Source organism: Petromyzon marinus, chromosome 18 (genome assembly GCF_048934315.1).
Source record: "Petromyzon marinus isolate PM22_M1 ecotype Great Lakes invasive population chromosome 18, UKy_Petmar_22M1.pri1.0, whole genome shotgun sequence".
NCBI lineage: Eukaryota > Metazoa > Chordata > Hyperoartia > Petromyzontiformes > Petromyzontidae > Petromyzon > Petromyzon marinus.
In genome coordinates this window covers 3302730-3316119 of record NC_133684.1, presented here as the reverse complement: position 1 = coordinate 3316119, position 13390 = coordinate 3302730, and the positions used below count along the sequence as shown (strand labels likewise).

The window sequence follows — 13390 nt, the reverse complement described above, 5'->3', positions numbered from 1 at the left end:
TTCGAGTTGCCAAACGTCAGCCTCGAAACCTTAATGACTTGGAGAAGATCTGCAAAGAGGAGTGGGACAAAATCCCTCCTGAGATGTGTGCAAACCGGTGGCCAACTACAAGAAACGTCTGACTTCTGTGATTGCCAACAAGGGTTTTGCCACCAAGTACTAAGTCATGTTTTGCAGAGGGGTCAAATACTTATTTCCCTCATTACAATGCAAATCAATTTATAACATTTTTGACATGCGTTTTTCTGGATTTTTTTGTTGTTATTCTGTCTCTCACTATTCAAATAAACCTACCATTAAAATTATAGACTGATCATTTCTTTGTCAGTGGGCAAAGTACAAAATCAGCAGGGGATCAAATACTTTTTCCCTCACTGTAATTACATGCTTTTCTGTGCATTTCAAAGTGTGCTTTGCACATTCAAAGCAAATAATTAGAATAAAAAAAAAACTGGTAACTCTAAAGTCAATAAAATCTAAAAAAAAGGTCAAAGCGATGCAGTGTTTATGCCACTTCAGGCAACAGACCTTCTGAGGCCTTCTGAGGGAGGTGGAATAGAAAGGTTATGGAACACATTGTGTAATTGGAAATAAAGTAAGAAAATTACTTTCCTCCTAGTGAGAATGTATTACAGTTGCAGTAATGCAAAACATGAAGATTATTTTTCAAAACACAGTCAATAAGAGTCCTAAGCACCTTTCTCCGCTGCGCAGATAGGTTGAGATTTGAGAAATCACTAAAAAGGGATGAATTTGGAGAGTTTATGGAATCTGTTGAGAAAAATGAAAAAAGACACTGTAAAATGTATCAGACATTGTTATGCGTGCATGAGGCACTTACAATTTTGTAACCCTCGCAATTTGATACAATCACAATTCTGAGTCACACATGAATTCAAGAATCAATGAGTTCTGTCCCACTGAGATAGGCAGAATAATTAGTTGCCGCAGTGTTCAAATAAACCAATTACATACAACATACACAAACCTAAAATAAGCTATTTTTACACGCACTGATCGATGCATGTTATTGCATCGTTAAATATTGACGATAAATACACAAGTTAGGTTCTGGTTAACATATATAAGGGCACCATCATTTGCGACCACAAAATAGCATGAAATAACCGATGCTTGAGCGCAAGTAGATGTAACACATGCAGCCCACATTTGACGAATTCATTAAAGTGTGAATTAAGCACTGGTAAGGACTGATGTTGTGGTATGGGAAACTGGTGCAGTACCTTGCCCTGAAGGCGAGTAGAGTTTGGCACCGTCTCCAGTGAGGCTGGGAGAACTACTGCTGTTTGTCATTCTCTGCAGAGGAAACAATGAAATCTAATTTCTTGGCACACAGGAGCTGGTGGAGCCTCTTATTTTAAAAAAAAACATAACAAGGGAGGCACACACCAAGCAGTGGCTATCCTCAATTTGTACATTTGTATTCACTATCATGAAGTATGGGTACTCCCATCGCTTCCAAGAAGTCTGGAAAGTGTGGAAAAGTCTGGCAAGTGTGGAAAAGGCTGCCAAATACCCTCTAAACGGGACCATAGATCTCCCTCTCGGAGAGGCTCTTCCACCAGCGGTGGCATGAGCGAAAAATTGCAGGGCTGCAGCTTTTCCTTTACCTCTTATAATGAAGCTATTTTCACTTAACAAGTATAGAGTAATTACAGTACAAGCATGATGGGAAATAAGAATACAAGTCGGCCAATGTTTTTTTTTTATCCAATTATACTTCATGGGAACAATAACAGACACCCACTGTCATGATGAATGCTCATTAGCCAAACATTCGTTAAAAGTCCAAAGAAATCTCTGCTTTCTTTTCCACCAGTTAAAAGCATGACAAAACTGCAGGTTAAAGTTTATCCAAGTATAAAGTGCACATTTGCATTTAAGTCAGTGAAATCGAAAATATTTTGTATTGACACACATATCCTTGCCAGAACATGAATGTTTCACAGTCACAATAGAGCAAAGGCACCCAGAAAAGCACATATTAATACAAAGGTAAACAAATAAACATTGGGTTGCAAAAACAAACTTTAATCTAGCAGCCACAAAAACATGTTCCAATAAAAATCACAGCATTCACAAAATGTAAGTGCTGAAAAGGACTGTAATGTGTATCAGCAGAGGTTCGATGTTGTTGAGATGCAATAGAAAGAGAACAGATACCGCCATGACGGGGAATTTGGCGTCTCCGCTGCCTCCTCCGCCAAAACCATTCACGCCAATAAAACTGCTGCTGAAGAAGGAATTGGGAAGATTCCCATCTGGTACTCCTCCACCTTCCAGCAATGGGACTAAAACACACACAGCCAGGCCAACAATGGATGTGACAAACTTCACTTGGCACCTTCACGTCAGTTAAATGCACATAAAGCCATTGCTTGCCACTAATTCTAAACATTTAGACTATTACCCCTTTTACAAACACGACTCACACATGTGTAGCCCTTTGTAATTCCGCTATTTGTTGAGTGGAATGACACACCTGTCAGGGTTGTGGGTTTTAGCTCACCATACTGCACCAAGATGGTCAGTGTAGTTTGATGAAGGTGGGGAGCATAGCCATAGAGCATAGACATTTAGTCGATGTATAGATGTTGCTGCACTGTTCTTTGCTGTCCACCATGTCAGCCCTGCAGCAGCACCCATGACAACCTGTTTGTGCGTGATGTTCACCCATCCAAAGCTCTATCAGGCTTCACTCTGAGATCTGGCAAGGTCATGCAAATTCTGGGTGATTTTATTTTTTTTCTGGGTGATTTGGTCATAAATAAAAAAAATGCATATTTCAAATAATTTGCATTCCAACACCATATGCCAATCTGTAAATATACAAGTAAACACATTTTAAGCATCTTGACGCACTTTCATTTACGAGCAAATGCAGGATATAAAAAAGAGCCCTGTGATATTTAATGTAGAAAATTACGTAAGTATTTACGCAAATGCTACTACACGAACAATGTAGCACAATAATTCCAATGGCATCAATATTAAATCTCTCATGTTTGCTGCACAATTTTCTAAACGTTCACACATCTTGAAAATATTGTAGCCAATAATGGTGATGCCAACATGCAAATTACAAGCACATGACGGCAGATTGAAGCAAAAGCAAATGATTGACAATATCCGCAAAGATGTTCACAACGTATCCTCAAAATAGTGGACGGATATGCAACGTCCCGGATGCAACGGGGTTTCCGGAAAACAATGTTACGACAAAAAAAATGCGAACATTTTAAAATCTCACTCTAAACCTCTAAAATGAAATATCACGCAAAGTAATGCCGACTTGTCGTTAGCTGCATCTCAATGCTACGCAGGAACGTGACACGCACAAGTCAGTCCCCGCTTGCTTCTGTAAAGTATCTCATGGAGAACTGGATTGTGCATTCCTGAATTTGCTTCCAATTTTTAGTTTAAAAAAAAAATCACCTTTGTTTTATATTTCTATCATAGAAATGGTGTTTGCCAATAAAATGGAAATACCGAGGCACCCCATCCATGATTTAGCCCAGTATTTTCCAGTCAGTGTATTGTAGTCATTAATGAACACATTGTGATATGATAGTATGGTTACGCCTAGTATCCGAAGCAACCCATGATTGGTGGCCACTATGAACAGCAGGGTTGTAACAGTCCACTCCAACACGAGTCGCAGAGTGGAAGAAGATGCATCGATATACTTGCACGTCTATGCTGCTGCTAGCTACCTGCCTTCACCGAGCCACGATGATCAGCGTGAAGTATGGTGAAACAACAACAGCCGTGCCCGTGCGTGACACGATGGTGGTGGGGGAGGCCATCAACCAGCAATAGGTTGACAAAAAAGGTGCGTAGTGTCGTGTGATGCGTGACAATAGCAAGATATTAACGCCAACTCTTGGATTTTTGCGTGGCAAGTGGAGATGGTGAAGCGTTATTTATTTTGTAATTGGTGGTAAAGGAAAAAAAACATAAAAATTATTTACAGAAGGGGAGGGGGGGGGGACATGTTTATGACGTCCTTCCTTTCTCAGTTCACAAAACATATGGGACTGTATTGGCAACACGGACACAGACATCATTTTACGAATGCTGTCGTTAAACAATAGCTTGTAAATGAAAACATGCCAAACTAATATATCCTGCATTGTAACTGAATAATAATACATAAGAGGTTTTCGGGTTATATCGCGTTAAATTAAATTTGTCGTTAAACCCGCCAATAAGTAAGGTTTGTCATGTAAACAAAACATGCCGGTTCTCTACTAATACAGCACACCATTTCGCCAGTAATCAGAACTAGCATTATCAGGCAGACAGCAGCAGAGTTGTGGAGAAATCCTCCTGTTTCGGTCTTAAACACCTCGATTATGGAGTTCAAAAAAACCTTCCGGATATAGGATCGTGAAAGCCTACGTGTTAACCTGAATAACACAGCATACAGTGCAAGCTGTACGTCGTGAAAGTCAATGTTCTAAACTTACGTTCATGACCGATTTATGTCAGTCACGAGTGTGTTATCAGTGATCATGATGACAACGTCGATTCCGTTCCTGTTGTACACATATGTACACTGCTGACCGTGCCGTGTGAACTGTAATGGGTTGGCATGAAGTGCATTCACCCAAAAACAATGAAAATATATTCCGCACTATCACTCTTACTGTTTAGAAACAATCGTGGCGGTCAGCCGGGCAGCTTGGACCCACCGAATGAACGCGCAACTTAAACCGATGGCTCAGGAACGCCCAAAGCAACAACTTTTAAAAGTGCTTCAGTGTGTACACACTTCCAGCTACGAAACTGGATCAGAAACGTGGACCACTGGCAAAGGAAATGAGACAAAAGCTGCAAACAAAAAAGTGTACAAAGAACCACAGCGAGATGCATTCTTGGAATTCGAGACACACACAAAGGGAAATTAAACACGCACGGATGAAGTGAAACAAATACAAATCAGAAACGTCTTACTGAAATAAAGTAAATGGACGTAAGCGAGAGACACTGGGGTGGCTAGAGGTGATGGGTGGATGGCCGGATGAGCGAGCCAGATGTAAACACGGAATGCGGCCAAGGGAGAGAGAACACGTTCAGGTGGACAACAAACACCACTTCGTGTGAAGTGCCGACGGATTGTGGGCTGCGTGTTACCCTGCGGAATGGATTTCATCCAGCAGTGGATATGCAATGGTTGTTGATGATAAAAGCGATTCCCACGTAGACAGACTAGGCTGTCCCAAGGACAGTGGTATTTTTTTTTTACCAAGGCCTCGGGACCACCGAACAATGTTTGTCGGAAAGGTTAACACTAGTTTCTTTTTTAATACGCACATTTGGGAGATTTTAACTCCTACCACAGTACGGCAGTTTTGGAAGTGCACCTTAAAACAATGGTTTCCATATGGGCCGACTAGTCTTTGAGTGACAGGAAGGTGGAATTTTCACCACGGGATCCGGATTGCCAACAAAACAGCTTGTACAGCAAGGGAACACATTTTTGCGATTATATTTGGATTATAGTTTCCATCCCAGTCTAGCATAACCGATTGCAATCACAAACAACAGTATCTGCAACGTGCAAGGAATGGTCACTTCCAACTAAAAACGAGCTATTTCCTACAACGGCTCGTCAAGTTTCTCGTTTGTGCAAGAAGGCTTCACACTTATAGCGATAATAAAAAATGTAAACAAGTGATAGCATTACATGCGTGCGGCCATGCTGGACAACAGAAGGCCCAGACGAGGCCCTGCTATATTCAATAACCCACAGCCATAACCATTCACCATTACTACTACCACCACCATTATCAACAACACTACATCGTATCGCTTAGGATTAAGGGGTGGGGGAAGGAGAGGGCCACATCTGCGCGCCAATCCACAATGAGGTGCAATTTAAACCGCGACACATGAAAAAAAACATTTTTTCACCGAAACAATATTCAATAAGAGCACGACGTTGTGCTTTTTTGTTGTAAAATGACAGCCACACACAATAACAAGAGACACACACACGCGGAAAACACGCGCGCACCCCCCCCGCCCCTCCCCGCGTCGAAAACCATTGTCCGCACGCGCAGCCCCGCGACCGATCCGCCGCTCCCATTGGCCTCGGCGGCGCGCGTACCCCCTCGCGCGCTCCCCTCCCATTGGCCACCGAGCGGCCGTCCGACCAATCGCGGGGGGCGCCTTCGCGCATCCGCGCTGCGAGATCTAAAGGGGGTCGCCCGGCGCCATGTTGTGGTGTAGGGGGGCGGGGGTGGTGAGGGGGAGGGGGGGGTGAGGGGAGTGGTGAGGGGGAGGGGGGCAATGGTGGAGGGGGAAGACGAGAGGGAGAGAGAGAGGGGAGGGGGGTGCGGACATTACGACGAGGAGTCGCTATCCTCCCTCCGTCGCTTACTCTGCAAGAAGTGTCCGCCTTCCATGGGCGCGGCGGCTGTGGCTGCGGCGGCGGCGGCGACGACAACGGCTGCTGCCTCGGCGGGCTTGCCTGCGTCCGGATCGTCATGCACGAATTGGCAGTCGTCGCCGTAGAAGCACGTCCTGTCCTTGGCGTAGTAGCGGCAAGGCTTGGCCGGCAGCAGCTGCTGCTGCTGGGGCGGCTGCGGCGGCTGTTGTTGTTGCTGCTGCTGCGGCGTCGGCGGCGGTGGTTTCGCGACGGCGCCACCTCCTCCCCCTCCGCCGCTCATGGCAGCGGCACATTGGTCGCGGGGAGGCAGCGGGAGGCGATGTTGAGGCGCATGAGTGGTGGTGGTGAGGGTGATGGTGGTGCTGCTGCTGCTGCTTGCTGCGAGGGAAACTTGCGCGAACTGCCTTGTGGGTAGCGCCCGCGTGCCGCCGCCGCTGCTGCTGCTGTGGCTCGGGGCTTGAGGCAGCTGTGAGTGGAGGGAGCAGGATGTGAGGATTGTGAGCGGTGCGCGCACAACCACACAGCCAAACACAACAACAACAACACAGCCAAACACAACAACAACAATAACACACAGCGGTTAAACTCTCTGGGTTGTTGTGCTCAGTTTTCTCTTTTTTTTGGTGGGGGGGGGTGGGGGTGTAATCATTTGATGTTGTTGCTGATGGTGCTGACGGTGAGGGTGGCTGCCCACTGGGATAAAAGATGGGTGTGGAAATTCCACGTTCCCATCACTGTGCTGATAATTAAACCTGGTTGTTCTTGTGAGTTTATATATAACAACTGTAACACAATTTTTTTTCCTGGGTAGTAAGTGTTATTTCCTAATTTCTTATGCCTCAAAAGTACATAAAATGGCTATTATTCCACACAAACTTTGCTTTTGTGACCAGGACAGTGATATTTTGAAATTTACCTATTGTCAATGAGAAAACGTGGTGTGCATTTGTGTCATTCCTTAACATAAAGTCCTGGTCACAAAAGCAAAGTTTGTGGGGAATAGCCTTTTTCTATACTTTTTAGGCATAAGCAATAAAAAAATAACACTACCCAGGGACAAAAATCGTGTTACATAGTGTAATCATTCCATTATAATGCTGTTGATGTTGTTTAGATGGGTGTGGAAATTTCACATTCCCATGACTGGGCTGATGAAGATAAATTATTAGACCTGGTTGTGAGTTTCTATAACAATTTGATATTTTTATTTAAAGCTTTCATGACTGTAGGGATTCATATTCTTGGTTCTTTCGGTAAAGTCATCATCAGGCGATGATTGCTTGTGTTGCAGTCGAAACGTCGTGAGAATTGTATTGTTTAATATTTTTATTATTGTATTGTTTCCCTTCTACGTGGTGACTTTACCGAAAGAACCAATTTGATATTGTTTAGGTGCTGAGGTGAGGATGGCGTCCTGCTGGATGAAGATGGGTGTGGAAATTCCAATGATTGGGCTGATGAGGACAAATAATGTTGAGAGCGAATAACACAGTTAACTTGTGTATTGTGAGGTCATAATGGTTTATTATTACATTGTCTCGTGTGTAATGCAGTCTGCTACTGCTGGTAGGGCGTTTGAGCTTTCGGCACGCGAGTGGTGGAGGAAAATAATGTAAAGTTGGGGGGGGGTGGCGGGATGGTGTGATGCGGAATTAATGGGGTTGTGATTTATTGTGCAATTATTTGTTTTTGTGTTTCAGGTGCTGAGGTGAGGGTGGATCCCCTGTGGGTGGAACGGGGTGTCTGTGTGCACAGTTCAGTGGTGGAAATTCCACGTATCTTGGCTCGGCTGAGCAGGAGTGGGCACAGCATGACGGAATAATTCTAATACAGTATTTGTAATATCTTGTTTTTAAGTGCATAGGTGAGAATGCCTTCTTGCTCATTGTGTTCAGCACTGAGTAATGGGAATTCTACTGTGGCAGGGGCTACATTAATTTATAGGACAATTAATGCTAACTTTTCACGATACATTTTTTTTTTACGTATCATTGTTTTTGTGATAATAAAGATGTGTAAACACATGATAGACCTATATTTTTGGTTCTTTAGGTAAAGACACGTAGAAGGGCAATAATAAAAATATAAAACATTAAAATTCTCACGACGTTTCGATTGCAACACAAGCAATCATCATCAGGTGTGAAAACCACAGCAAGAAAATTTGAAAAAAAATTATTAGACCTGCTCTAGACCAATTCCTCGACCACATCAATTCCATACACCCAGCCATCAGATTTACCATGGAAGTCGAAAAAGATGGCAAGCTACCTTTTTTGGATGTCCTAATAAAAAGAGACCTGATGGTTCAATGAGCCACTGTCTACAGGAAAGCTACCCATACGGATGCTTCCCTGAAACCGGATTCCCACCACCATCCCAGAAGAATTTCCGCATCAAGACTCTGCACCATAGAGCCCAATGCATATCCGACCAGGAACACATTGCCAATGAACTCAAGCACGTACACCAAGCTCTTAAGGCTAATGGTTACTCTGACTACACAATCTGCAAAGCTATCACTCCAACCATGAAGAAGGACCCTCTTGAGCCATTCAAAACCATCACTTTACCCTACATTGCGGGGATCACAAAAAACCTCCCAAATCTTGAATAAACACAAGATCCATGTCCGATTCAACACATTACATAAAATCCGTGATCTGGTTCCGTCTGTAAAAGATGTGATTCCGGACATACAGTACCCTGGCGTCTACAAACTAAGTTGCCTCAGTGGTAGTAGTTACATTGGAGAAACCACACGACATGTCTCGGACCGCATTCGTGAACACCAAGCAGACCTTAAACACGGTAGGACCAATGTTACAACAGTGATCGTAGGAACTGTGATTGAAATTTTACAATAAACGATATTACGTAACATGTAACAATGGAAACTTCAGCCGTGGCAGATCACTTATAATTCAGTAGGCTCACATGACATTGACTTCTCCAAGACAGGTTCTCTGCAAGCCATCTGGCTACCATGAGAGATTCGTTCATGAGGCTATCCACATACAAACAGACAATTTCAACCGAGAAAATGGATTCTGGCTTAGCAATCATTGGAAGGATTTGATAAACTATTTCGGGTCTTAATTGATTGTTCACGCTTACGGTGGCTTTCAGACCGCATCCATTATTTTTGTCTCCCCCCCTCTTTTCCGAACATAGATGGACTCGTCCATCTGAATAACTCCCAAATCGCTCTCCGTGGTGCTAACAGTAAAAAAACGCCACTTTTTTTCTAAATTTCTTGCTGTGGTTTTCACACCTGATGGTGATTGCTTGTGTTGCAGTCGAAACGTGAGAATTTTATTTTTTTATATTTTTATTATTTCCCTTCTACGTGACTTTACCGAAAGAACCAAGAATATGAATCCCTGCAGTCACGAAAGCTTTAAATCAAAACATGATAGACCATTGTTATTTATTTAAATATCTGAGGGTGGTACTGGCAATGACACATTAAACACATTCCACACATTTTTATAACACTTATGCATTGAGATCAAACAGTGAAAGTGTCTCCCTGCCTAATGAGGTGGAGATCTGCTTGCAGTAATGATTGGTGGAAATTCCTTTCCTATGACAAGACAAGTTAATCCATGGAACAGTCTATGCTGACTTGCTACAAACTGGCACTTGAATACATAATAATTGTTATGGTGGCATAAAGAGCATGGGTAACACTTCAGAGCCTGGTGGGTGGCTTTTTATATCTAATCAGGAAGGTGTATTCTCCATTCAATGCATACAACACTTAATTGTGGAAATTCCACATTTCCATGACAGAGGCCAATATCAATTGGATAAACTATGCAGATGTACCATAATGCATCGGTACTTTTATATAACTTCGTCAATATGTGTTTAATGACCAGGCTACAGTCTACATTGTAGACTGCCAGTACACTCACTCTAATTAAGAACCAGGCTACAGTCTACATTAATGTTTATTATTATTTTATTTTTATTCACTTTTTTATTTTTCTATCTACGTGACCTTACCAAAAGAACCAAAGAATATTAATTCCTGCAGTCACGAAAGTTTTAAGTCAAAATTTAACCGCCTCCACGGGGAGGGTTTCCACATAACCATAAGATCTTTTAACAAACTCCGAGGCACGAAAGCTCATCTGATCGAGTTCCTCGCATTTCTGAAGAGATGCTGCCACTCTAAGGTAATACCGATCGCATTTACACTGATGCTTCACATCTTCCAATGCCAAACGAATTTTGTTCAGGGCTAGCTTGGCCCTGATCTCAGAGAGAATTACACTGCTCCGTACTGAACTAGATCATGTAGACAAGACACCCTTGAAATCACACTTAACATTAACAGAAAAAATGTCTACATCTGATTGGGAACATGTAGATAACATGACTGCTTCATCAGTCGCTACAATGGCAGCTAAATGTAAAGATAAACTGATTTCCAAGTTCAACCTCCTTTCCAAGAATAAACCATATCCACACATTAAAAAGTTAGATGTTGACAAGGTTATTAATCTGAATAATAGCCCAGTTACCGATGGTCTAAAGTAGGTTTTGGCTAAAGGGTTGGACTTCGCAGTCGCCCCCAAACATACCAGTGGATGACATTGTTGCCCAGGTCGATGTAGCTCTTAAGGTTTTGGGACACATCGCTGCAGACGTGACAAGATCTGAAATCGCTGCAACCCTCAGAAGCGCTAAGATACCAGCCAGCAACATCAGTAAGAATGAGCGTTTTGTGTTTTCTCAATTGAAAAAGAGGGATGATATCGCCATCCTCTCAGCGAACAAGGGCAATGTCACGGTTATCATGGACAAAACCACATACAGTAACAAAATTCAGGACCTACTTAATGATGGTTGCAACACAAAAATCAAAGAGATCCCACCAACAGCCTCGTTACAAAAACGAACAGTATTATAACTGATTCAGCTTCATTAATTGAACAGACCAAACGGTTTTCCTTAAAACCTGCTGTTAGACCACCCAGATTATGTGGCTTACCAAAAATCTATAAAGAAGGTACACCCCTCGTCCCATCGTCTCCACCATTGGCTCATCCACCTACAAACTGGCCCGATATCTGTCTGAGACCTTGCAGCCATTCGCTGGTAAGACCACCTCTTCTGTACTTAACTCGGCTCACCTGGTATCTCACTGTCCCCAGGTGATTTGCTCGTTAGTTTCGATGTAGTTTATTTGTTCACCAAAGTTCCTGTGCCCGATAACATTGCAATCATTGAAGATTTGGTCCAACAATTATTGAATGCTGATGTACTGGCCCTGGTGAGACATTGCCTCACCAATACATACTTCACCTTGAATGGAACATTCTACAAACAAACTGAAGGTACCCTAATGGGTTCTCCATTATCTCCGGTTGCCAATATTTTCATGGACAATTTTGAGACGGACGCCATCCAGGCATCCACTCTACGCCCGTCCTTGTGGAAGAGGTACGTGGATGACACGTTTGCCATCTGGCCACATGGCCGACCGGCTCTGAACCAATTCCTCAACCACATCAATTCCATACACCCAGCCATCAATTTCACCATGGAGGTAGAAGAGGATGGTCTGCTACCTTTCTTGGATGTCCTAATCAAAAAGAGACCAGATGGCTCAATGAGCCATTCTGTCTACAGGAAAGTAACCCATACTGACGCCTACCTAAAATCTGATTCCCACCACCATCCATCCTGGAAGAATTCCCTCGTCAAAACGCTACACCATAGAGCGCAATGTATCTCTGACCATGAACACCTAACCAGTGAACTCAAAACGTACACCAAGCTCTCAAGGCAAATGGATATTCTGACTACACAATCCGCAAAGCCATCACCCCAACCGTGAGGAAGGAGTCAACTGAGGATCCAATCAAAACCATCACCTTACCATACATAGCAGGGGTAACTAAAAAGATTTCTAAAATCATGAACAAACACAAGATCCAGGTACGATTTAACACATTACATAAAATTCGTGATCTGATCCCATATGTGAAGGATAAGATTCCTGACATGCAATATCCCGGCGTCTACAACTTAGCTGTATCTGTGGCAGCAGTTACATTGGAGAAACTAAGCAACATGTCTTGGACCGTGTTCGTGAGCATAAGGAAGATTTGAAACATGGTAGGACCAATACTTTTGCCGTGGCTGATCATTATTTTAATGCGGCTGGCTCACACGAAATCGATTTTTATAAGATGATGGTACTTTGCAAGCCCATTGGCTATCAACAAAGATTCGTTCATGAAGCCATTGATATATACAGACAGACACAATTTCAACCGAAAGGATGGTTATAAACTCAGCAATCAATTGGAAAGATGTCATCAACCACTTTGGGTCGTGACTTGATTTGTGTTTTCTTGTCGGGGGAGCACAGGTCAAGTCATAACTTGATTTGTGTCGTTTTCTTGTTGTCTTGCCCCAGGGCACATGTGCCCCGCCCACTTCGTTCTGACACGGAGACGCTTTGTGACACTGCATATTCCGTTCTTCACATTGGTGCTCTCTGACCCCAGGGCACATATGCCCCGCCCACTTCGTTGCACTGCAGGAGCTTTTGCTCTTGTGGCACGCCCATTTTTGAAACCTTCATAAACGATTACTTGAGGTGACCATCTCCCTCTTTCCTCCCGAAGACGGTCGCTTGTGGCGTGATCGAAACGTCGTTTTTTTATTACTAAAAGAACCAACAATAAGTCTACATTATAGACCGCTAGTACGTTCACCCAGCGTAATAACAATTGCTACAGTCTACATTATAGACTGCCAGTACACTCCTATTAAGAACCAGGCTACAGTCTACATGAATGATTTTTATATTTTTTTTATTGAATTTTTTTCATTTTTACTTACTTTATTTTTTTTAAAGCTTTCATAGTCTTGGTTCTTTCGGTAAAGTCACGTAGAAGGGAAACAATAAAATATTTGTATTTTTATAATAATAAAAATGCTTTATTTTTTATT

General features: G+C 42.8%; 1 protein-coding gene across 3 annotated transcripts in view; it reads right to left on the bottom strand.

Moving 5' to 3' along the window:
- Positions 1 to 7024, bottom strand: part of PAN3 (poly(A) specific ribonuclease subunit PAN3) — a 33125-nt gene extending 26101 nt beyond the window's left edge. For 2 of the 3 annotated variants that reach the window (XM_032956513.2, XM_032956514.2), the window contains exons 1-4: positions 6407 to 7024; positions 2185 to 2312; positions 1245 to 1317; positions 698 to 771 (exon numbers count right to left, since the gene is read on the bottom strand). In XM_032956513.2, the coding sequence (XP_032812404.2) occupies positions 698 to 771; positions 1245 to 1317; positions 2185 to 2312; positions 6407 to 6695 (564 nt within the window). In that variant the 5' untranslated portion in view covers positions 6696 to 7024. Of the gene's footprint in view, positions 1 to 697; positions 772 to 1244; positions 1318 to 2184; positions 2313 to 5157; positions 5922 to 6406 lie in introns of those variants that run through there. The other variant, XM_032956515.2, reaches the window with a different exon arrangement.
- Between the last annotated feature and the right edge of the window lie 6366 nt (positions 7025 to 13390).